Here is a 27,451-nt window from a genome sequence, read left to right as displayed (position 1 = left end):
ACTATCAACTAGTACTCGGCACTCCATGGTATTTATGGCTGAATTAATTTATTGTACAAAACATATGTTATGGCCATTTGTAAACAAGTAGTCTATGCTGCAGAAACCGTATAAAATTTATGATTGGCAATTGGATTGCTTTAATCTTCAGTTTTTATATCTAATACTTTTAGACATTTGGTTCAATACCAAATAAGAATATTTATGTTCAAAGAAGATAACTGATTATACTCCAGGTATATGAATTTTAAACCACCATAATTTGGTCTCAATACCACACCCATCTCTAGGCTTTTGTCATTCAATTGAATGGAACAATAAACCTCCTGCAAGAATACAATAATTTCCATTTCCCACACTTAGTACCATTATAGCCTTTGTGAGTGAACTTTCCAAACAAGTCCTCAACTTCAATCTAAGTTCCAAAGACAAAACATAGTGTTCAAACCTCCTGCTCACCCAATACCTTTCTAACAATTTAGCTATGAAAGATTCATGCCAAAAAAACAAGCTGACAAAACTGAAATTCTCCCATGTGCATTTAAATTCTAAAAGGGATCTAAAGACAAATGAGATATATTAAAAGAAATCACTCTTGGGCAATTGGCTCTACCATGTAGAAACCAGATGTGGTATCAAATCATTGGATGTTGGCCATTTTGCTTGGCCATGGATCAGCACATTTATGCATAATACTGCTGAACAAAATGGGAACATAATGTCCCTCAGATACTTCTGATGAGACAACAAACTCTCTGACATGGCATGTTTGACAAAAAGTATCTAAATACAATAAGGTTGGCCAAAAGGCATGTGGTTACATTAACCAAGTAATGAACTGAAGCAAAAGAGAGCATGAACACAAGAATAAAACACTTCCAGTAAAATATCAATGTTCTTACCAAATATATTAGGGGAATAGCCCTTTCTGGAGAGTGGTTTCAACTCATTGTGTCCCCATGCATACTGTCTGTAGTTGCTCCACGCATGCTTCATCATCTGTGAAAAAATAAAATTAAATGTTACACTTATTTTTGTGATCCTTTTACAATTAAAATGAGGAAGAAAACAAGTGAGGTGTACAAATAACTATACTGCTTCATTTTAACTGTCCTTCAGATGAGTCGTTGAACCGAGGTCCCATCTGCCTGTTCAGGAGGATATTAAAGATCCCATGGCACTATTCGAAAAGAGAAGAGAGTTTCTCCCTGGGTCCTGGCCATCTATCCCACAAATAAAATTTGTCACTCACTCCATGGCTGTTTGTGGGACATTGCTGTGCACAACTGGCTGCCGCATTTCGCCCACAAAATACAGTCAATCCACTATACAGTATATCCTGTTAAGCGCTTTGAGACGTCTCAATGACGTGATAAGGCGCTACATCAAATGCAAGGATTATTATCATTTGAAGTTTTAGATTGAGTGATTGACTGTGTATCAGCTTGGCTCAGTACTCTCTCACAAGTCAGAAGGTTGTAGGGTCAAGCCCCACATCAGAACTTGGAACACTTATCATCTAAACACCAGTGCAATACTGGGGGGGTGCTGCATTGTGCATTGCTGGAGGTGCAATCCTTTGAATGAGACATTAAACCTTCTTGGACATTAAAAATCCTATGGAATTTGAAAAGAAAAGGGAGTTTCTCCCGGTTTCTCCCTGCAAACAATTCCCAGATAAAGTTGATCACTCACTTTGTGGTTGTTTGTAGGCCATTGCTGTGCACTTCTCTATTCAACAGCCATTTTCCTGCTTCCCCCTTCCACACACACCTCCATGAAGTAGATTTTCATATGAAATTTGCAGACAGGCTCACAATATTTTTCTCCAATTCAATATAATGAAATTTCAGTGCACATACAAAATATTTGCAGTCAGGATAATGCATGTACAATACTGTGGTAATGCACAACTTGAGCATCACTTCTGAAAATATTAATTCAGTCAATATCCTATTCACTTGGTTATTACTGCCTCACAATTTGTAGACATGATGAGGCAGAATCAACTGATATCTCTAGATCTTTCACTTTCCTTCTTGGCAAGTTCTATCCCATCCATTGAGTACATGTGCCTTCTCTTTGTATTTCTTAGATGCAGTACCTTTCTGTTCTTACAGTAAAATTTTATTTACCAGTAATCACACCAGGTACATACCCCATAAAATTCTGTTTGTAGAATCTCCTAACTTGATCTTGTTACGAATGTAACTACTGAGAATATAGACTAGGAGATCTACCAATAGAAACTTCTGAGAACCCCCACAGTTTGTCCCTATCATTTGGCCCAGCCCTGCTTATGACTACCTTTTACAGCCTTCCCTTTAGCTAGTTACAAATTCATGCCTTTATCTTTCCCTTGATACACATTGACTTGTGTTTGCCAAGGATACATCAACTAGTACTTCAAAGGCCTTTTGAAGATCAGTTACACAATATAACGCTGCTACTCACTGTCAATTCTCATTGGGATCTGAACCTCAAAACAAAACATGGCTACTTAGGCAAGATATAACGCTTTGAAACCTCGATGGCTTTCATGTATTAGGTTAATTGCATACAACACATCTTATATGTTTCTTCTAATTATTTTACAATTGGCTAATGAGTCTGCGTTTATTAGGTGTGTCTTGGAAACTCTTCTTGAATATGGGAACTACATTTGTCGATCAGAACCTTATCATTTCACAAAAAAAATTAGATAACAAAATGTATGGAACATTTGCTGATGAATAGCTATAGACTAACATCTCTCAATGATGTGATCGCATAGTGTTGAACTAAAAAAAATACAAATGTACATTAATCTTTCAAATGCTGTTATTTCAACTTATAAAATATTCATCATTGATTCTGTTTGGGTTAAATTAGTGGAGCTGACAAATGGTCACAGTAAGAGCATTACAAATGTCCCAAGTTAGAAAGAAGAAATCATCCAAGTTTCCCACTCCAGATTTCTCTAAAGGAATCTGTGTCAGTTGCACATGGAGATGACGATGCAGGTCTGCATTAGGGTAACTCGGAATCAAACAGCCTGGCAACACTTACGATCCAAGCTTAAAATATAATAGCTATACTGCTATACAGCAAGATACTGGTGGGTAACTCGTATCCATGGGAACAATATCACAGTAGAAGGAAAAAAGTCAAATGCCCTGAAAAATAGGGTGGAAGAAGGAATGAGCCATCAGGAAGAAAAATATACTGTTCAAGACAATACTAATATTAATCCTTGCATTTGATATAGCGCCTTATCACGTCAATGAGACTATCAAAGCGCTTCACAGAATATACTGTAAAGTGAATTTACTGTATATTTTGTGGGCATATTCACAAACTCTTTCCTTCGAATACTACAATGCATTTACTTTGTGCAGCTAACAATAGGGAGTTCTCAGATTACATAACATGCTTAAAAATAGCTACTTGAAATATTTCAAACTGATAACTTAAAGTAGAAGTGCTGAGGAAGTATTTTCAGAACAGGGACCTCCTCTTTCTTGTTGTGAAAATCACACAAAACCGGCCTAGTAAAAGAGTGTCATAGGTTCCATCAGTAATTTCAAAGCATCTCAAATACAAGGAATAGTGTCATTAGCTACCAACTCACTGCACACTTTAATAATTCAGGAGTAAATTTAAGACATTTACAAAAGTTAAAGATCAAAATTACTATATGGTTTGGTTGTTTAAAATTATTTGTGTATAGTTTCATCCAGAACAAGACTACTGACATGAAATCAATTTTTATAAATGACAACGTTTCAATGAGAATGGTAATAAAAGAATAACAGCAGTTACTTGAGGGAATTATGGAAATGTGGCCCTCTTTAGCTATTCTGAATAGAAGGTTTCTAAACAGGTTGTGAAGGCCTTACTAAACTGAATCTCATTTCATGCTCACAGAATCCTACAAAGCTCAAAATTGTATTCAAGACTAAATAAACTGCCAAATAAAATTTAACGCTAACTGAATTATCATCTAAACAGGTTCATGATTTGAACTTACTAAAATATGAGTTCTTTTTAAATAAATCAAAACTAATTATTTCTTCAAAATAACTATATTGGGCAAAGTGTCCTGCAATATAATGGCAGGAACATGTTATTCCCCAGGGTACCACTGTCACAGCATATTACCAATCCACAAACATATCTTCATAATAACTTTCTTAAGATTTCATTACAGACGACAGAAGCTATAACAGAAGCCTCAGGGGTGCAATCAGTCATTGTCTTTCTATGTGGATATCCTATTATATATTGCATCTTACTTTTGATAGACCCAATTCTGCACATAATCTGTAGCTGCTGTGTCATTTACTATCACATAGTGATATTACCATGTATATATAGCATTCATATTTTCCCATATTAGGTTTTACATTTACTTGGAACCTAGAAAATATAAAATCTGTGTACAGTATCATCTAAAAACCAAAACAGAAGTTGCTGGGATCACTCAGCAGGTCAGGCAGCATCTATGGAGAAAGGAAAGTGAGTCAACGTTTCGGGTCCACGACCCTTCATCAGAATGGACGAAGTACAGCATGTCAAAGAATGAGTCACGAGACAGTCAGGTACATCAAAAGAATGAAGAAAACTACGTCTAAATACACTAACACAGTTCCTAACTCAATAGGCATCCACTATACAATATATTAGACAAAAGGTGTACAAAAAATTGAAGTGAAAATACTGATTGAACACTGACAACTGCTTGGAGCAACAAAACACTTGTCAGTTTGAACCTTAATGCTATGTAAAAGCAAAAACGAGTACATGACAGAAGCCCTTTGCATATGAGCCCACAAAGTGAAACACAACTAAACAAATTTCACCTTTCTGGTGGATCAAGATCAGCTCAAACAAAATAAAATGCACTGTACTACCCAATTAGTTAACTGTTTAGTAATGAATGCTTAAAGTTTCTTATCAAATGCCTGTCCACCATGACTAATGTTCTTGCTCTATATCAAGAAAACATACAACACCCCTGTTAATTTCAATTTCCAATACAGAAGGGTGTAGTGTTTGATTTCCCAAGAAAAATATAACTGAAAAGACACTTGTAACAACAACTTGCATTTATATATCACCCTTCAAAAAGGATAGTGTCTCAGAATGCTTATCAACTACCAAATGCACTTTAACAGTTGGGCCATGTAAACATTAACTAATAAGATGACTCAGACATTAGAGCACATCAACTCGTCGAGCAGACTTGTGCTCCTTATGTTTGAAAATGTTCCATTTCTTACTGTTCAGATGACATGAAACTAAAAGCTCAAACTTTTATCATGGATACTTGATAAAAAAACAAAATTCAAATTCCCAAAAGACTTTTGACTGTATGAACAGTTTTGTTTTATTCATTAACTTGGAAATCAAAAGATCGTCTCCAACTGAATATGTACACCATTTCCACTAATTGCCATTTAAAATCTCAACTAAGCATTAAACCCGGAAAAAGACTAGTAACTCCAGAATCCACTCAATTATTTGCTAAACTACACAGCAGCTGTCATCCTACGATCATTTGACAAGTCAAATCACATCTTTGGAGATTCACTTTCTTGTGACAAAGTTAGTCATTTCCTGGGGAAATTGACATAACACTTATTTTTCACAAAATAAATTGAAATTTTCCCTCCAAATTTCATTTCTGACACCACATTATACTTTAATAAAAGTTATACTAAAATATCAGAAACTTTTATGATTGGGATATTATCCCTTAATGACTAAATGACCATTTTAAACACAAATTAAATACTGCTCCCTCTGTATCTCTTACAATCGCTCTCTTCTTCCCCCAGGGAAACAAGAGGAAAGGGAAAGAAAACATTTGGAGAAATTGGCTCTTTGGCCAAGCTTAATGCTTCTATACTTGTATTTAGTCATTCTCCTCCAGTTGACCATTTACTGGCATTTTAATGTATTTTGCTTAGATCTCCTTTGCCTCTCTCGGGAAGGACTGGGGCACCTTTACAAAGTTTAATCTGAAATTTGGCCTATTTTGGGAGAGTGGTTATTCTTTTTTTCATGGTTATATTTAGCTCTTTTATCAAAACAATAGTACTTTTACTTGCATGCGCAAATCTCTAAAATTGGTCTTTTTAATATTGTTCAAGAAACGATTGAGGTGGACATTATCTGAACACAATTGGGATGCTCATTAATGATATCAAAAAGAGAGGCACATAACTAAGGAAGTGTATCTTGTCTACATATAATTGGGAGTCAGTAATCAAGGTTGACACTCCAATGACATACTGATGAACTGTTGAAGATATAATCCTTCAGTGAAAAGTTAGCCTAAGATTAATCTGTCCTGTTTTAAGGATCCCATGATTTTATTTGAAAAAAGAGGAACTTTTCAGTGTTAAGACATTTAAATTGAAAGCATTGACTAATAACTTTATTGATTTAGTCAGTTTCCACCAAAACATCACGTGCCATAAATAACGTCAAGGAGGAGGAATGATCATTCTTTTAAAAAAATAATACTTTGGTCACTCACTCCATGATTGTTTGTGGGACACTGCTGTGTGCAATTGGTTGTTGCGTTTCGCCCACAAAATACACAGTGACTACAGTTTACAGTATATTTTGTGAAGCTCTTGAGTCATCTTGAAGATGTGATAAGGCACTATATCAAATGCAAGATTATTATTATTTTTATAGGCAATGGCCAGAATTTGTTAACATGGAAATGGAGCCAAGTCACTGTTCCTGCGCAGAAGCACAGATGAGAAAAAAAAACTCAGTGAGAGGGAGGAGAGGATCACTTATATAAAAACAACAGTTAGCACTTGATTCAATCTATCATATGTGCAGATAAAATTAAGTCTTTGAACCTTTGTAATATCTAGCTTTGGTTAGTCACATTTCAATTTATCTTGCATCATTACACCCTTACTGAAGAAATGTAATATCAAATTTAACAAACAATTCTTCAGAATTTTTATTAAAGCAGCAATTCCAATTTAGTAATTCATCCATCCACTTCCAAAATAATTAAAAACTTTGAACCTTTAAATACTGACTGCCTTCCACCTCTATAGAGGAATACTATTTTAACACTTGCTCAGTTTTTGTACTTTGCAATGTCAGTCTGAACACCATCATTTTTATCAACGTTTTCCCTTATCAGCATTTGAGGTTTAGTGATATGCCAGAATGCATGGTAATTGGTTGGTTAAAAAAAATTCAAAGAAATAGGTCAGTTAATTCTATCGAATTTGCATTGATCGACTTGAAAATGATGACTTAAAATCTGATTTCCTCTGAAAATCTGAGATCAATCTAATGTTAATGATGTAGTGTGGTACATACTTAATTTCTGTGCCAGCTGTGTTACAACATTGAAACAAAGGTTTTGCCTTCCCTGACAATTTATATTTTTGAAATTTAGTAAAGGGATGACAGCTCTTCCAGAAATCTAAAACCTGAATCAGCAGGCTTCCCTATGCCTTTGTTTGTAAAAGCACTGCCTGATTTAATACTTAGCCAACAAATTTGAAAGTTTGATACTTTGCTCATTCAATGACCTCCATCTTCAAAAGTGCCCAATACAGACAGGATTTGACTTAACTATAGTCGAACATGCAAACATTCACTTAGCTAGGCTCACATATGCAAAAATGTAACAAATTGGAAAACAGTGTTATCCACATAACCCTGCCTGAGCAAGAATCAATGCCTTTGGAACAGGAAAGGAGAAAACTTTAAAATAACTAACACAATAGTTTGCAATGCGTACACACCAGTGCCTCGGGATGTCCTCCTGACATGAAAGGGGCTATACAAATGTAATTTGTTGTTGTAATTTGTTGTTTGAGGAACTGGTGAAAAAAACTTAATACAATCAGATTCATTAGATGGGAATATAAATGCATACACATGATTACTGTTACTGTTACTGAAATTATTATAAAGCTGAAAAACTATATAACAAAACTTATATCTTTGGGCCATAAATTAGGCCTGCACATGTGATACTCAACCACTCATCAATTTCCATTTTTTTCTTTGGTTAACAACTTACATTCATGTTGCGTCCTTCATGTAAGGTAAGGTCTCGGAGCACTTGGGCAAATGGGGTTTCAGGTAAATGCCATATTTAAAAGTATCCAAACTAGGCCTAGAGTTCCACATATTTATACCAACACATGAAAATTTCTCTGTCTGGAGGAGGGTGGGGAAATGTACCTCGACTACCTAATTCTAAAACTGCATTGCTTACCATTGCGAGCACTGACCGCAAGCTTCTGGCCAACTGTCCAAATAGGTGCACCCAACCCATTAGGGCTTTGGCCTGCAGGGTGAACGAGAGCCAGGAAGAATTCCCACTCCTAGTTGTGGCATTAAGCCATCTGTCTGGTCTATTATTAGCAGTGCCTGGCATACTGCAGATCTACCTTGCTAAGTATCGCACTACCAAGATTACCACAAATTCTTGTCTAGCAATTGACCTGCCTCGTTAGTTGGCAGACAGTCTGAAGCTCTAAAACCAGAATAAAACAATCTATCCTAGACAGATTGCTTTCCCTCACAAAGTGAAGTGGTTGATTAAACTGGCTACTTCTCTCTTCGAAAATGGGTTCAACTTCAGCAAAGAAAGTATTGCCTTCTTGCTTCATCTAATTGTTGATGCAGTGTTCATTTCCACAAAAATCAGTGGACAGAATCTACAACCTTGCTTTGAAGGTCTTATAAGAATAGGGATTAGAACAGTATCATACATGAATACATGAATGTTATTTTTACCCATGCTTTTTTTCCCCCCCAACTAAACCTAGTCTGAAATGAAACATTTCTGCACATTCCAACTAAACTCACTCTAATTCAGCTACAATCAGTAGTGAAGTAATGCTAGGTCAGATCTGCCCAAGTACACCTCAAAATCTGAAACCATTCACCACTTAGTTGACACTCTAACGCCTAAGGCTAGTCAGTCCTGTTTATGCACATTCAGTGCTTCAATTTCCTCTGCAATTCAGGAGCATCACTACAAGTGTACAGAGAAACATACAATTTATGGTCAGTATATAAGAGTCTGTGCATTCCTCAATGGCAGTCTTAGTAGCCCAATTACTGAGCCAACACTGCAGATGATAGATCATCCCACCTGCTAATCAGCAGAACTTTGGAGGGGCAGAACTGATAAAATGGATTCTTTCCAATCAAGTCCTGTTAACGCTATAAGCCAAAGCTCTAATGGGTACTGTGGTCCTAGTAGGACAAGCAGCAGGAATCTTGCCAGACAGTGCAACATTTCAATAGCAAGCTATGCGCTTTTAGCTGGTTAAATTCTAGCAATATCCCAACACACACTCTAGTGTCCCCAAGCCTTGGTTCTTGAGCCTAATACATCCCAGATGTAGGTAAGTAAGATCATCTCTCCGTGGAGAGAGCGTGTTCCATTTCCTGACACTGGAATTTCCATATATAGGTGGCATATATGGAACTCTGTTTGAATATACATAAAGATGGTGATGGTATTTTGTATACGTCAGACACCCAGATGACCAAAAAAAATCTGTGTAACAGTGCTGCATTTCAGAGGAAATTGGAGTAAGTTGAAGTCAAGAGGGCAGGGGTGAGTAAACTAGTGCTATATCAGTAGAGCAGTCCTAACTAACACCCTCAGATAAATGTATAAAAGATACAAGATGTGTGGAACAGTTTTGCCTAGCCTGCAAAGCACAGGTTATTGAAAAAAATCACCATTGAGCTTTTAATTCTGAAATGAAAAGTAGCACATCTGTTTCATATACAAATCCCAGATTTAACTTTTACCAGTTATAGCTAAAAGCTAGCAGGTTTTCTGGAACTGAAAAATTAAAAGTGAACCCCCATTATAACAACTCATTGTAGCGTAAGTCCACTTATAGGTTGTGGAACCACTTTATACTTGAAATGCAGTACACTTCCAACTTCCGGTACTCTGTGTGCATGTGCAGAAAGCCCTCCAGGAAACACCAGAAGTGACATCTACAGTGCCCTGCAGAAAGCAGGATAGGCAGCCATTTTTATTTTGCAGACTTGTATAATGTGGGGTCCAATTTCATGGATCCAAAACATTGAGTTATACTAGGGTCAGAGTGAACAGGATAAATAAGTTTAACATTCCAATACAAGTATGTACATTGAGTTTTTATCTGCATTGTAGATACCTCTTTGATTTTCTCTCGTTTCTCTCTTATGTCTGGATCTCCTGGGTCCCCATCGTTGATTCCCAACAGTTTGGGGATAGGTACAACTGGCAGCTGTTTGCCTTCCTTTTTCTTCATATTCTGTGCCAAGCGGTTTTTCTCTGTCTGAATCTCTGCTCGGATCTCATCTTTGGACTTTTTCAATTTTTCCTTTGCCTCTTCGAGAGCTCTCTCATGATCTGCTCTGATCATTTTCCTAAGTTGCTCCTCTTCCGACCTGTAGAAAAAGGATTAAGACTTGAAATTTACATTTGCACTTACACAGTCGTCATAGTTAATAAACTACCAAGTAACCTGTGCGCACAGGTGTGTGTTGGGGGAAACAACGAGATTCTCCTCAGAGCAGACTTTATAGGCTTCTGGGTCTTTTTTCATTCTTTCCTTTCTAAAATGCAAACTTACATTTGTATAGCACCTTTCACGTTGAGAGAACGTCCCAAGGTATTGCAAATTGTGAAATACAATTTAAATATCTATGGATTAACTGAAAATGGCCACTTCTACTAAAATTTCACATGAAGGCAGTACCACTTTTAGCCAGGACTTCCAGATATGGGTGAGAAAAATGACCTATGTCTTTTCACCCACAGAACTCCACTGTAAAATCAAATAAAGACGACCCTTAATACCATGAAATTGTCAATCTCTTACCACAAAATAATCTGGAAGTAAAATACAATTTAATTTCAGAGGGGTGAGGGGAGATAAAAGAAATAGGAAAAGTACCTAACATAATAATCGGAACCCTCAAGTATAATTTCACCAAAGTGGCATATACAAGAATATTCATTCTTTTCATGACATGTTGAATTAAACTTTCCCAACAGATCGTCGATTAAATAGATACATTATTCTGAAAAAAATATTTTAATCTTTTTTGGAGCCTTTGCAGTCATACATGCTGGACTTTCAAAGGGCATATGGGCAGACACACAACTAACTGGACATTTTCACAGCCTCCACACCTGGCTAACCAATCTGGGAGGTGAAGATATCGGGGAGCAAAATGGTAAATGCTTGAAAATTTGGGTGCGATTGCTTCAGTGAACAGTCAATAAAAGATTAATATGATTAAGTACATCAACAACTTGCACTTAAAATACGGTAGAATCTTGTATTAATGCACTCCATTATAGTGAAGGTTTGCTAATTATGGTTGTGTCAGCTCCACTTGCATTCCACTGCACTTCAAAGCGCGTCAGCGCACAATGATGCCTTTTCAAGCATGGAATGCAAGACGTTTTGGGACAACAAAAACCTGACAAAGATGATTGTTGCCTTTAAATCACCAAACAGTTAAAATATTTTAAATATAAAATGAATAATGCTTTCAATCTCAAACTTTAAGTATCGAAGATAGATTTTTTTAAAAAAAACAAACATACATAAAATCTCTTTTTATTTTAAAGCACATTTAGCTTTTTATATGGGGATAAGTTTGCCTGCCTCTCTATCTTTTCCAGGTTATTTTCTTATCTTCTCTCTTAGTGGTTTCATTGTGTTCTGCTGTTGCAACCTCAAATACAATGCATCCTATGATGTTGCTTCTCTGTCTGTGAGCAAGAATTTCACTCCTGATCCTCAATTTCCCATAACAAAATGACAAACAATATACACTTAAATTAACTACTCCCTACCATTGTTATACACTTGGTTTATGAAGTACGTTAAGGTAATATCATCTAAGAAGAATCTCTTAGAAGTGATTATTTTCCATAACATGAGGATCAGTGAGACTGGTTGCTTTAAAAAATTGATTTTCTCTCTTCTAGCAAGAAATTGCAAAATGTGTATAAAGAAACCTACAGCTCTGGCCTATGACTAAAGTACTTATAATAAATAGCGATGAACCATAGAGCTAAGATTCTTACAACTGGAGAAAAAAAATACTGTATTATTTGTTTATAGTAAATGTTCTATGACAATTTCTCCTCCTCCTTTCCATCCTTTCTGGCAGTGCTTCGATGAACCAATGTTTACCATAATTGATGGAACATATTAATTACGGCTTGCCAGGAAGAATTTGTGACAAAGGAGGTATTAAATCCAGAGAGAAAAGGGAAGATCTGAAGGAAATATAGATGTACTGCTGCAAACACACAACCTAAAATATAGTAAAGAATTACAGTACTAGCATGCTAAAAAGATTCAATCGTTTTATTATTTTAACTTCAGAAACTACTTTTGATACTACAAATTCCACATTAAACAAGCATTTAAAACATTTTCGATTGCAATTAGTATTATAGTATATGTTATAGAAGCTACACGATTCCCCGATATTAAGTCAATAAAATAAACACCATGAGTGTTTGACAGAACAGTATTGAATCAGGTTTGAGTAACAACTTAATCAACCCTGAAATATTGCTGCTGTCCTGGCAAACAACACTCCAAAATGTGGTACTTTGAATATTTTTCCCAGCAGCTATCTTAAAATAGTTTGGGGTCCTGTAGCTTAGTGGTTAGAGCACCCAGACAGGGTGAATGTTGGGCAAGTTTCCTTACTCCACACGCCTCTGTTTACCTAGCAATAAATAGAATCACGGTTGTTAGTCGATTGGCAGATTGCTTTTCCGGGGGTAATAATCCCTACAAAAAAAATTGGTCACTCAAAAAGATTGGTCATTCAATCCACGACCGCTTGTGGGACATTGTTGTGCGCAATTGACTGCTGCGTTTCGCCGATAAAATAACAGTCAATCCATTTTACAGTATTTTCTGTGAAGCACTTGTGACGTCAAGATGTGATAAGGGGCTATATCAAATACAAGGATTATTATAGGATTGTTAAAACCTGCATAGTGGAAAACAAGAGTTACACTACTGTATTCTGAATAATTCCTTGAACAGATTCAAAGGCCACAATTTACAACTCTCCTTCCCTTTACAAAATATGTATCAATCTATTGGTGAAGTAAAATCTCTTTGTGAATGTCCATGCTAAATTAACTGCATTGCCTATAAACAGACTAATTTAAATTCTTACTATTCTGCCCAACGTGCCAGAACAAGTCAAAACAAGCTGCTTGATACTGACCAATATCAGACCATGACATATGTAAATGTTAGGTGTAGAGATGTTCAGATTATGAACAGAACACAATTTTCAATGTTAATAAGATGCTAAAACTGAACTAAAGACCAATAGATAACATCATAGTAATGGGCCAACTATCGCTGCTGGACAAAGTGTTCTGGTAGAAATAAACAAAGATTGATCTCACCTCACCTTGAGAATATACAAGATTGTCTCATTACAGCCCTTCAATGTAAGATTCAATGAAAAATATGTAATGAGTCAGTCAAAATAGTAATAGTGAGTTCGTATTAGTATTGCAAAAGTAGACTTCAATTTTTAGTTAGAATTGGATAGAACTTTCCAATGCATTCCTTAACAGCCCCTTAGTTTTACTCTACGATAACTTCAAATAATCCCAAACTCCAAAACCAAGCTCTATTTCGCATAAGCATGACTTCCATCCTCATCGGGCTTCATTGGCTCCCAGCACCTCAGTTAATCAAGTTTAACATCTTTGCCCAGGTTTTCAAATCCTTCTTACAGCATCGTCTTTCAGTTGTCTTTTCCATCCCTAACTTCCAGCCTATACCATCCATGCTTCTGAGACTATCACACACTCCCTATACACCCTCCGATGTTTGAGGTTTCAAATGGTTAGTGGAGAAGTCAAAATTCATGCCGGATCTCTAGAAGTGAAGGTCAGCAACACTTCCTGCACACAGTGCGGCGAGGATGCAAAAATACGCAAGCACAGTGGGCACAAAATGACATGAGTACTCTTTCTGTGCATTGGAAAGGCAGAACCTGATCTCAGAGATGACCTTTTAGTACAGTAATTTGGCAAGTCAGCACCAGAAGCCAGGCAAGGTGGGCAACTCATAGCAAATGAACCTGTGCTCCAAAGGGCTACCTGTTTTTTTATATTTTTCTGCTCAATGCATTGTATTTGTCAAACTCTCAGATGTTCTTTCACATGAAAAGTGCTCAATTAATAAAAGCTGCAGAAGGTCTACTCAGAAATGCACTAATTCAACTCCAAAATAAAACCTGTGTAAACATTTTATTCTTTGGGACTACTTTTCCTACCATTCCAGAGTTACATTTAGCTGGCTGTTTCTAATTTGCTGTTTATTAGATTGCAGTAAAGTGGCAGGTTTTGCACCAAGCCATCTGGTTGCCAAGCATTTTATTCCACATGTAATGATAATATCGCCAAAAAATATTCTTCATATTTCAAAGAGGTGGCATTAGAATCTTAAAAGGATAGAACAGTCCACGATCAACAGGGAACATTTAATTTTGATGCAAACTTATTTTACTTAAATACTGGGCCAAACTGAATACTATACATAGGGCTATACAAGAACCAATGGAGACAATTTATATCCCACTTGTCCTGCCAACTGCAACTCACTTATGACTTCATTTAGAATTTCAGGTCAGCTCACAGCTCTTCTAGTTATTAAAACAATTAAGATCAAAATCTTTAAAATCTAACAACACTGCAATAGACGTTTCAGATCTACACCAGCAGTTACAGATAATAATAATAATCCTTGCAGTTGATATAATGTCTTAAAATGTCTTCTAATAATAATAATTATAATAATAATACACGTCTAGAAGACGTGAAAAGCGCTATATCAAATGTAAGGATTATTATTCTAGACTTCTCAAAGTGCTTCACAGAATATATTGTAAAGTGAATTGATTATATATTTTGTGAGCGAAACACGGCAGCCAATTGCACACAGCAGTGTCCCACAAACAGTCATGGAATGAGTAACCAAATTATTTTTTATAAGGAATTATTACCTACTTATTGCTAGGTAAACAGAGGCATGTAGAATAAGGAATCTTGCCCAACGTTTCACCCTGCCCGGGAATCAAACCCAGGTACTTTCGCTTGCGAGGCGAGTGCTCTAACCACTAAGCTACAGGACCCGACATATTGGGCAGAGCAGAGAAAGAAGAAAAATCTAATCACTGACCTTAAATAGAGGAAAGTTTTGAGTGAATATTAATTCTGTGTTCATTTGTTGGTGAAACTGAGAAAAGTGGCATGAAACATTCAACACAAACAGTGTTCAGACACTGGGAATTGTGCTGGAGCACCGCTCGTGACATTTCCCCAGAGGAGGCAATTTCAAGAGCTGTGCGATTCACACCCACACAGTATAATAATCATGGCAGATGCAAAACATCTCACTAGGCTTGCTCCGTGTGGTCATTACATCATTTGGACAGCAGGGGAACAACTGTATTAATCAACTTGGCCTTTAATATCGGAAAACAAACTGATCATGCAACTTAAATTAATTAATTTCAACGTTTAAAGTCTGAGCACTGCAATACAGGGCATAAGTATGAATTAGACTTCCTATTCCAAATCTCCCTATTGTCAAGAGCAAGGTGGTAAACGTAACATAAACATAAACCATTCCTATGTGTTCAAAAAAACAAAAAAGTAGTTTGGCGGTGGGTGGAAGAGTAAAAGAGAATTCATAATATGGGAGTAATCACATTGAAGAGGCACTCTCTCGGGGCACTGTAACATACTTCTGACTGGCAGTGACTTCAAATGCAAATAATGTGTATCACACCAAATGAAGTATAACCAGACAAGACACTAGATGAGACATCATTTGATAAATGCACCAACATAATATACTGCTAACAGCTGCACTATGTTTCCTGCTGAAAATATTTTAAATCATTCACTCTATGGCTGTTCATGGGACATTGCTGTGTGCAAATTGGTTACCACATTCCTCCGCAAAATACAGACCACTACACCATTTTACTGTATTTCCCATGAAACGATTTGAGATGTCTTGATGGCATGATATGGCACTATATCAAATGCAAGGATTATTATAATTGTATAAATCAGCATCTTGCAGCCAAAGCTATACCATTTTCTGGCCTAGGTGTGTCAGCCTGGCTCAATGGTAGCACTCTCACCTCCGAGTCAGAAGGTTGTGGGTTCAAGTCCCATATCATGACTTGGAATCATACTCCAAGCTCCAATTCAATGCATTGTTGGAGGTGCTATCCTTTGTACGAGTCATTAGACTGAGGTCCTGTTTGCATTTCAGGTGGAAAAGAGAAGAGAGATTCTCTCAGTGTCCTAGCCAACAATCTCCCAAATCAAATTGGGCATTCACTTCATTGTTGTTTGTGTGACATTGCTGTGTGCAAATTGGCTTCAGTGTGCACCACAAACAGTAATTGCACTTCACAGTAAATCCTGGAGCGCTTTAGGATGTCCTTATAATGTGACAGGAACTGTACCAAATGCAGACACAAGGATTATTAAGTTTGATGGAAGGTACTCTGTATTGTCTGACTCATGAAAATACAGATATCTAGTTCAATTAATACTTCCTCACACAAGTGTTATAAATATAAAGTAATCTAAGAGAATGCAAGTTTGTAGTAAATATACAAGTGATGGTGTTAATTTGATAGTTTAAGACTATCACCAGGATTTTGCTTTAATAACTACTTTATCGTAGCAGTGAAAATCCCAAAACAATAATTATATCTGTTCAGAGAACCATGACAAGGGGAACAGGAAAGATTTTACATCGAAATAGAGAGTGCAATTCTCTCAATAGTTACTGCAATCAAGCAATATCCAAAGTCATATAAAATAGACTTGGGAATGAAACCTGGAGATGAGATTATTGTTTCCAACTGCTTTAAAAATACAAATACTTTACATATATCTGAAGCAGTATCTTTAAACTACAAAATTAATCTGACCTATTGCCTTGCAAAACATTTCTTTTCCCCCAGCGGTGAATGTTACAATTATCAGCAGCAGGATGCTACATTTAGTTGAAAGGCATTGTCCTCAAGAAAAGATTAAAGTGAGAATGTAATAATAACTACAATTTCACAACAATCCAAGGCATCTTATGAGTAAATAACACTGCTTTTTATTTGTTTATTTTAAAACAAATTAAGGGACAAGAGAGTTATCCTCACCTCATAACTATTTCTCATACTATGTTTATAAATATTATTGTTCAACAAAAAATATTTAGCCCTCCTATGCCTAAAATATACAATGTGTTATTGGTATGTGCTATCTATCAGTGGAAATGATTACTTCCCCAAATAGGCATGGTGGAGGAGATAGAACAAAGTCCCACTAGGTAGAGTATTTAGCCAGTGGATAAAGCCATATAAAATCACAAGTGCTGGGCAACACAAGGACTATCCCGTAAATACCTTCCAACTTTTCACAGATAAGTGAATGACTTAAATATTAAAATATTGGCTGCAGTGAAATTTGGCCATCCATAAGGGAGGGTTTACCAAGCCACCATGCAAGAGGCAAACCTAAGCAACAAATACTATAGTGCAGTAATTCCTCCAGGTAAGGACAATTTAAAAAAAATACAATTATACATTACTCTTAGTAGCCAATATTTCAGTGACACTATACTACAATCCTGAGACAAGTTAATGATACGATCTAAAAAGCAGCTTAGTTTTAACAAAGCAAATCCCTCAAATATATACTTTAAGGGTTAATTTTCCAGATCATACTGTAAATCCGGCAGTCTTCATAGATAGCAAAGATTGCACAATGTTTTTTAAAAAATCTAGTGAACACTGAATTGCCAGTCAACAAGAATGTTGTTCTGATAGATAGCAATAATAATTGCATTTGATATAGCACTTTTCACATCTTCTCGGCATCTCAAAGCACTACACAGAATATACTGTAAAGTGAATTGACCTTATGGGTGAAACTCGGCAGCTAATTGCACACAGCAGTGTCCCACAAACAGTCGTGGATTGAGTAATCAAATTATTATTGATTTTTTTCTTATTGGATTATTATCAGGCATGTGGATTATTACAGATTACAGGTTGTGTAGTGTATGTTGTTGCATTGGGTAGGTTCCATACTTTATTGGCAAAGAGCTGCATTCAAATGCATTCCAGAACATCCGTATTGTATTATAATTTAGGTCACAATCATGTTCCAATGATTTTACATTCTTGAACTGAAACACAAAAATGTAATTAGCCAAAGAAAAATAGTACTCAAGACCGTCTTCAAGTTGATACTGGTAGAAAATGAAAAACTGCAAGCTAAGCGAAATACTGTATGCTAAAATATTCACTGATACTAAAAGTAAAACTAATTTGTAGATGCATTAAAAGTAAACTACCCATTCAAGGTTACAAATGACCTGAGAAATGCAGTGATGACTTCAACCTTTAAATTAATTTAGAAAAAAAAATCACAAAATAGTTTGCCTTCACAGCTCTCAAATCCATCAATGTTTGTTATTTGCATATGGTTATCTAACAAAAACAATATTTCTAGCTTTTACATTCAGCCTACAATGAGTCAACACACAAAAAGTGGAAATGCTTTCAACTGTATGCTTCTCACAATAAATGCCAACAGAAAAACAATCAGTTCATCAGATGCAATCAGGCAGTGCTAGAAAGGAGACTGACTTGTGGCTGAATTTATTCAAAAATCCCACTTCTCTGACGAATCAGTGGGTGAAATGTTCCACGCGGCATGGCACTGAGAATGATAAGCGAAGGAGGTCCCTGTTCCATCTCAGCTTTATAAGGTGATCTCAGTTGAAGTGGTACGACTGGTCTCAGTATTTCTGGGGGTGGGGGAAGGAACAACAACGACAGCAAATTCCATTTATATAGCACCCTTCATGTCGGGAAGATGGACCAAGGCGTTGGTTGATCGGCTCACAAAGCCTAATGCTGGAGAGAACAGGAGCTGCAGAGCTCTGAATAATCTGCAGCTTGCGGGGAAGAGTTGGGAGGTCCAGGAGCAGGGAGTTAGCATAGTCAAGCCTAAACTTATTGAAAGTATGGATGAGGGTTTCAGGAGCCTAAGGGGAGAGATAATGGTGGAGGCGGGGAATTTTGTGGAGGTGCAGGGTGGCAGAATGATATCCCTGAACGGAAGCATGTAAATAGTAAAGAGGTGAGGACCTGGGGCACAGAGCTCTGGCCTTGTTCCTCTCACTTTTAATATGCTTCCGAAATTTGTTATTGTTATCCTCGGCAAATGGCACCAGCTTCACCGGGGGGAGTGGGGCGACACACAATACCAGAGGTATCCACTGCTGATTATTATCCAGTTAAATGCTGGAAGTTCCAAGTGTTTGGAAATTTAGAGTTGAGGAATGGGCTCACTTGTGAAGCCCCCAATATTAGATTAATCATCTGAAATTAACTGGTCATATTGCTGTGGGAAGAGAGAAAATGACAAAAACATTCTTCCCTAATGCTGAAAACAACCCTCACCCTTCCTTGAGCAGTCAGTACTGAATTGCAGATTTTTTTACATGGTGTTCATTGACACTTTAATATTACAACTGACAGGAAGTCCCACTTAGTCACAACAGTTTTTATCATCCTTCACTCCCAAGTGACACATTTAAAAAACAAAATAGTCCACCACCCCAAATTAAAACTACTCAAATTGATGCAGTGAGACACGCGTTTCAATAACAATCCTACCTGGGATCTCAAAATCACTCCATGTAAATGGGGTGGTAGCACCCTATACACAATAGGTTTATTTACTCGCAGAAAGCAAATTTTATGTTTGTCGCAGATTAACAGCAATGCTTTATCTTAGCTATTGTGCTGAGAAGTGTATTTTTACGTTCATAGCAGAGAGTGGGAAGACAGTTCGATCCCTCACTCTGCTTAATTGCCCGTGAACAGGAACATACAAAATAAATAAACAAGTCTGAGGTGTCCCTCAGGAGAAAGATACTGATTGCCAATGGGCATGTCATAGCTTAGGCTGAAAATAATTTTGTCCTCACAGGCTACTGTCACAAAATCATTAAAGAAGTTTGAATGCAGAAGGTTTCTTGGCCCATTTTGTCTTCTTCCCGGATAACAACCGTACCATCATTGTATTACAGAATCAGACTATATTCACGTCCTCCCGATGTAAAAGGCACTAACAAATGTAATCTTGTTGTTGTTGTATATTAAATGAGTCCAGCGTCCTGCTCTCAGCCATCCTTCATGGTAACCTATTCCAGCTGTTGAATACAACTGTTTAAAGAAATAATCTCCAGTGTCTATCCTAAACTTGCCGTTCAAAACCCTGAACACCACTTATTTTCCGATTGGCTTGGATTACCGGAAAATATTTTCTGTTTTTTTTCCTATCCCAGTTAGCATCTTTTATACCCTCTATAAGGTTTTCTTTTGAGACACAACTTTTCAAGGGTGAAGAACTCTTCATCTTACCTAGTCATTCATCATAGTTCATTTCTTATCTCTCTAACAGTGGGGAGCAGGAAGGCCCATGAACTATGCTTGTCAACCAAGGCCATTGACCATAGCGGTCTCGGAATGGGGCTGAAGCAGCAAGAATTTATAAGGATCTATGAATGGAGGAGAGCATAGACACTTCATCACGAGGTAAATAATTAAATGATTACGTACCACAGAAAGATTAAAAATGGTCATGGTATTTTGCCATTTTCACATCATGTAACATAATCCTCAAAAAAAGCATAACGTCTACTTTTCCTACACTGCGTTACATTGCCAATAAGGTTCAGTTAGCTGGAGTCCACTGCAACAATTATTGGAGCTTAACAATCAAATGTGTTGATCAACAAAACTAGTGGTTATTGAAAGTGCAGACAGACTTGAGAGAATTTGTACCGGATTACCAAGGGACACGCCACAGCGTTAGGGCTGAGAATAATTCTGTTCACCTGAATTTTCCAAAACCACACACGACTGGAAACTGACCCAACTGATAAACAAGATCGTGGATTAGCCCCGAATGAGGAGTTTACCGCTTAGTGTGGGATAACCAACGGGGAGAATAATTAAATGATGTGGTATTGTTGGAACGGGAGGGAATTAAACAGCAGTGGCACTAATAATAATAATAATAATAATAATAATCCTTGCATTTGATACAGCGCTTTGCACGTCTTCCAGACGTCTCAAAGCGCTTCACGGAACAGACGGCAGTGACTGTGTAACTGATAGTATGGCATCCAATAATCTTAACCTTTGGTCATTTAAACGTTTGAAGATGAACGAGGCTTGTGAACCTGCGGTGAGGAAAAACCCAGGATAACATGACGGGGGGCGTGTGGGGGTGGGGGGGGGGGGGGGATTTCATCACCGCAACAACAAACCGTCCTCGGCGAGTGTCACCGGCTCAACACCGACAAATCGCTCATTCGGGGTTATTATTTTTTTAACCACAAAAAAAAAGCAGCTGTACACGTCGACCTTGAACACGAAGCACAGTTGGCGGAGTCGAAAACAGCTTCGCGAACCGCGTCACTTTCACACTGATCGCAAATGTCAACTCCTTGACGATTCCCCCCCACCCCCCACCCCACACCCCCCCAAACGTTGACAAGTCTCTGAATAACCGCGACAGGAGCCGAGGGCGTGTGGGTGCGAGTGAGTGAGTGAGTGAGAGTGAGCGTGTGTGAGTGAGTGAGAGTGAGAGTGTGAGTGAGTGAGAGTGAGCGAGTGTGAGTGTGAGTGAGTGAGAGTGTGTGTTGGTGCGCGATGCTGTTAGCGTTCAGGGCCCTAATGCTACTAAACAGCCACAACGACGAGTTCCGCGGACCATCGGCGGGGGCACAGCTCTGACACTGCCTCATCTTTCATTCAGGGTTGCGGCGAAATAAAAATAAAAATCCTTTTGCACTTCCCGGGTCTCCTGCTTTAAACCCGCAGCCCCCCCCACCCCCCCCTCCCTCCCTATCTCTCTCCCTCTCTCCTTCCTTCCTCTTTTCGCAGGAGGAACGGATCTCCCTCCCCTTGTTCTGGCCCTGACTTGCGGCGCTAACCCGCCCGAGCAGTCACCAACACGCAGAGACGGGGCTACCGCCGCCGCTGCCGCTGCCGCCGCCGCCGCTGCTGCTGCGGTCGGTACCTGTGTCGGTGCCGATGCTCCTCCCCGCCTCCATGCACCATGACTCCGCCGCCGCCGCCTCCTCCTTGTGGCCCGGCGCTGCCGTCTCGTCCCGCCGGCCTCGCCGCCTGGTCGACGTGCGGGATCAGCACGTCGTGCAGCCCCAGCGGGTCGAAGCGCTTGTGCTTGGACGAGTCGGGCAGGAAGAAGATGGCCCCGAAGCACAGGGTGATGAAGGCGCTGAGGATGAGCAGGAGGATAAATTTCTCCGACAGCCGCAGGGTGGCTCTGTGATGCGGGTAAAAGGAGGCGGACGAGCTCGGGCTCAGAGCCGCGAGCCGACGGCTGGACACGGGTAGGAGCGCCGGGCTCGACATCCTCATCGATAAGCCCCCAACCGCGCCTCCTCGCGAGCCGGCAAGGGAGGTCCGCCCGGCCCCCGGCAGCCGCGGGAAACCTCAGGGTCGCCGCCGGGACTCCCGCATCCTCCCGCTCGCTCTCTCGCTCGATCGTTGGCTCACTCGCTCGCTCGCTCGAGCCGCCACCAACCGCCGTCGGGGGCTCGCGGAGCTCAGGTGTGGGACCAGTGCGCGTGCGCCGTGAAGCCTCCGCGGTGGGAGTCGGGCGGCGCGGCGGTGATGGTGGTGTGGGGTGGGGGGGGGGGGGGGGAGAGAAGGGGGGAGGGGCGAGGGGGTGGAGAGTGTGAAAAACGTTGGCTGACCCGGGTCCTGCCGTCTGCGCGTGCGTCGTGAGGCAGGCGCGAGGGGAGGGGTCGGGGGCGGGGGCGGGGTGAAGCCTGCTCGCTCCTTGCGGTCTGCGCCTGCGCCCCGGGAGAAACCGCAGCCGCTCGCTCCTCCCGCCGCGCGCGCGCGTGTGCCTCGCCGTCGCGTGGCGGCCCGGGAAGCTGAGCGCTGCTCTGCCCCCGTCACCCCCCCCACTCCACCCCTCCCTCCCCCCCCCCACCCCCCCCACCCCCCTTCAAAGAGCCCGTGCCGGCGCCATGCGGGTCCGAAGATGCCTCCTCGCCCAGGCGTTGCGATGGCAACCGCGTCAAAGTTGGCTCACTGGCTCCGGAGCGCTTTTGCGGGACGTGGGCCGCGTTTCCCGCGAAGCGCCTCTTGAGGCGAACGTCGTTTTGTTGTTGTTGTCGTCGTCGTCGTCGTCGTCTCAAAAGATGTGACGGGGTGGGGGGGGGTCGGTCCCCGGTGTCCAATGGTAAACGCTCAAGGAAATCCGAAGAGCGGGTTATCGGAATTATGATGTTTTGGAAAGTGTAGTGATGATGATAATAATAATAATAATAATAATAATAATAATAATCCTCGCACTATCGGGCGGTCGAGACGTCTCCAAAGCCGTCGACGGGGGCTGCTCCTGCCACGCCGTCTGCCTTGTTTGGTGGGCAGATCTCGTGGGAATGATAACAAGAGAAGGAAGAGGCGGCCGAGACTGCGCTACCTGCTGCTGCCGCCGCCGCTGTTCGGTACCAATTTTCGGATCTTTCTCCCGGAAAGTGGGTAAAGATGGAAGATACCCTGTGCTTCGTGGGGAATGACACCTTTAACTGACTTGTGGCGTAAGCCGCAAGTAATTTGCTTTCCGCAAATCCGCATCCCCTCTTGTATATATATTTATACAATGGATGTCCGTGATGAAAATTCCTTTTGTAGGTGGTACGTTAATGTGTCTCGGTTTGTTAAAGGCGTTGGGGAAAGGACGCAAGAATGGGCTTCAGAAAGCAGAATAATGGTTCTGCGAAGGTCAAGAGAAGACATCGAGTGTATAGATTGGAAGACATGAGAGGCATCAGTCCCGATTGTTGATTTTTATCAGTACGTCAGGGTCATGAGGAGCACCACCTTCTGCCTGGATACTGGCCTGAAGGACTGCATGGCAATCTGATCATACTCATCTCTTCAATGACAGCAAAGTCCCAATGCAGGTCAAGCTTGCAGCATACAAGACCTGTATGCAAACAGTCCTCCTTTATGGATCTAACATCGTCTAAAGACAACACATGTAAAATTCAATGGAATTTTTAACCATAAAAATTGAATAGCCTCCTTTAGTCCTGTTAATGTTTCTACTATCATTTATAAATATACTCAACATTTAATATAAGTTGATAGGTATTGTCAATTCACATTTCATGTGTCTGAAGTTAGTTTATTTGTTTTGCATATGTCATTACAAACAAACACTTTACTAACCCAATGAGAATCTTTGATAGTTACTTCCAAACATGGATCCAACTTTGAATGGTTGGAAGGATGTGATAGTTCCCCAGGGGTTTCTGCATGATGTTCTGCACTTCAGTATGCCTGAAAGTTATTATTTAGATTTAATTGTGCTTCACTGGTCAGTTTCAATAAAGACAAGTGCATTTGCTCCCTAAAGAAGTCTCTCACAATATCAACATTTTCCTCACCTTCCTTTTGATCTAGAACCTCCTATCTGCCAAATACATAAATGTATTTTGTTTTATATATTTGAAAAGCAATTAAGGTGTCTATCAGGTCTTGGAAAATTACTTTGGGACATTAGGCAAAGTAAAAAAGTTACTGATTTATAATAATCACTTCCCAAAAGATTGCAACTCTCTAAATTATCAGTTTATTAAGGAATGGAGAAACCAGTTGTCATATATCATGTTTAACAAAATGTCGAGTGTGTAATGCCTTGGTCAGGTTGCACCTAGAATACAACACACAGTTCCGGTTATTGTGATATAAGACAATCCAAACATATGCCTTACAAGTAGGAAGTAGAAGAGGAACAGAGTTGTTTGTTAGTGTCAGAGGAATAAGCTATATGGAATGATTCAATCAAATAAAATTAAATGATTCAACTGAATTAAAGCTTGGGGTCTTTTGGCTTTAAAAAGAGCTGTATTAGATGGGTGTCATAGAAGTCCATAAGGAGAAATTGAACACAAAACAGCACTCGATTATAGTACCAGGATCTAAGTTTAGGGCTGTGAAGAGCAATTTTTGGAAAGATACCAGGAAGGTTTTTTTCCAAAGAGGGTAATCAATAGCTGTAATGAGCTGCCAAGGAGGGCGGTAGAGGTCAGGATGCTTGTCACGTTTAAGAAATGCTGAAATGGGTAGCAGTAGGTTTAGTTTACCAAAAGAGTGAAATCAGATAACTTGTAACTTCTCATGCAAGTCTTCCTCATAGCCTTGCTGAGTGAGATTGACAATTTAATGCCATTTTTTTGTTGAATTGGAAACTAAATGGTGAATAAAAAGGACAGAATGCTAACCCACAGTACCACCCAAACCACTCTCTCCTCCAGACTGCTCACCATTTTAAATTGGAGAATTTATGTTATCACAAGAGTAATGGCCATACAAAGTGTGAAGTTAAGTAGGTCAACCATGGTTGACAACTGTTACGGTTAATGCCTTGGATATTTTAGCACTTGTGTGAAGAAATACAATAAAGAATTGAACAGAAGGATAAAATGAGAATAATAAGCACTCATTTTGGGGAAACCCATGAGTTTCCACATGTGTCAGACTGACCAAAAGGAAATTGGTAGGCACATAAAATACAAGGATTTAAAATAAATGTCCTTCTAGTTATGTTCTTTCTCTCTCTGCTCGCAACGTGAGCATGGAGAGCAAGACAGAGCATAAGATTAGTGGAGAAGAAACTTACTGGAGCAGAGAAGGTGACAGCTAGTCAATAGGAGTCTGGAAGAAATTTTTTTCCCCAAAAAGAACAGGCTTTCTCAGTGAATAGAGCCCAGATGAAGGTCAGGAGCTGAATTCGCTTGATAATTCATTCAATTAAGAAGGAAGCCATGTTTCTGTGGGGGATGCACTGAACCGAGGGGAAAAAAATAAAGAAACCGCCATGTTACAGAAACAGCAGAGTTCTAAGAGCTGCAGGCTGTTCAGGCTCTATCTTTAGGTAATGACATGCATCCGAGAAGCTGAGCCAATTAGAGAGGTGCTCAGACATTTCCCCCTGGAACTTGTTTTATGAAATACATTGCAAACTGAATAATGTGCACAAACCAGAAAAACCTTGGCCATTTCTCTCTCATGGCCTGTTTTGTCAGCATGTCACTCAAAATCTACTGTGGACGGGGAACTAATTTATTTATACTAAATTTATATGACTTTAACTTCAGATTCAACTCCTCCCTCCTCCAAAAAGGTTAGGATTAGCTCAGTGGAATAATCTCGCTTCAAACAAAAAAATGCTGGTTGTGAGTAGAAAGCAATTTCACAGAGCACCAGGGAATATACTCCCATCTCCTGCTTCCAGGCAACATGTATAAATACCCTCCCCCCACACTTAGCTTCCATGGGTCCAGGTGTGTATTACAATTGGTAGCAGTGGTTAGTATAATGATCCTGCATTTTATGCTCACATTCCAGCCTGACAACACGTTACATTTATTAAGTTGTCAGTTTTCTGGCATGAAGCTTCACTGCAAGGTAGTTAGATGTCACAATGTAGAGTCACCCTTTTTCCCCCAGAGCTGAAAGGAATGTCATTCCACAGACAATTTTCTCCTGGGTCACCATTCAAACTCGTGAACAGCTGGACACCAGCATAAAATTAATTGAAAGGAAAATGGAGAAACCTTTTGGATACTCCTTTAAAGCTGCCAAAACCACATCAGCAAAGCCAATAACGCAAAATAAAGTTTCTTTAGATTTCCTTTCGGGTGATTAAAAAAAATGCACATACATATGCAAAACATGTTTAGAGCAATGTACAAGAATTTACCTCACTGTATACTCGTTGAACTCGTAATAAGAACAGGTGAACATTCTAATTTTTTTCGCTCTCCAGAATATCCGAATTTTTTTTCAATTCAAATTCAAATTGATCTGGAAAAATACTTCAAAATGTTTCCTCAATGCTTCATTCACACCGGCCAAGCAGGTGCTGTTGTAATTGGTACCAGTGATGGGATAAAGACACTACTTTTATGCTCACTACTGAGACAGAATGTCACAATATTTAGAAAGCTGTCACTTTTCTGGCATGCACTTGTTTTTAGTCTGCACCTTACCGTCCATTTGCTGAATTCAATAGATTCCATAGCATCCCAAAGAGAAAGGTGCTATATCAAAAGCAAGGAATATTATATACTTTGGTTGTCGCGTTTCACCAACAAAAATACACAGTCAATTCACTTTACAGTACATCCTGTGAAGCGCTTTGAGACATCTCATTGATGTAATAAGGTGCTATATCAAATGCAAGGATTATTATATTATTATACTCATTTTTATTGTTAAAGTCTTGGAGATGGCCACACACCCTCTC

At 39.3% G+C, this 27,451-nt stretch overlaps 1 protein-coding gene across 1 annotated transcript in view; it reads right to left on the bottom strand.

Moving 5' to 3' along the window:
• man1a2 (mannosidase, alpha, class 1A, member 2) overlaps positions 1-22,576 on the bottom strand; it is a 71,175-nt gene extending 48,599 nt beyond the window's left edge. The window contains exons 1-3 of the mRNA XM_007895860.2: positions 22,181-22,576; positions 10,182-10,437; positions 903-999 (exon numbers count right to left, since the gene is read on the bottom strand). Of these exons, the coding sequence (XP_007894051.2) occupies positions 903-999; positions 10,182-10,437; positions 22,181-22,542 (715 nt within the window). The 5' untranslated portion in view covers positions 22,543-22,576. The remainder of the gene's footprint in view (positions 1-902; positions 1,000-10,181; positions 10,438-22,180) is intronic.
• Positions 22,577-27,451: the final 4,875 nt, after the last annotated feature.

This window comes from Callorhinchus milii, unplaced genomic scaffold (assembly GCF_018977255.1).
Source record: "Callorhinchus milii isolate IMCB2004 unplaced genomic scaffold, IMCB_Cmil_1.0 Scaffold4, whole genome shotgun sequence".
Lineage (NCBI taxonomy): Eukaryota > Metazoa > Chordata > Chondrichthyes > Chimaeriformes > Callorhinchidae > Callorhinchus > Callorhinchus milii.
Note: the sequence above shows the minus strand (reverse complement) of the source record. Positions and strands in the feature narration are given on the sequence as shown.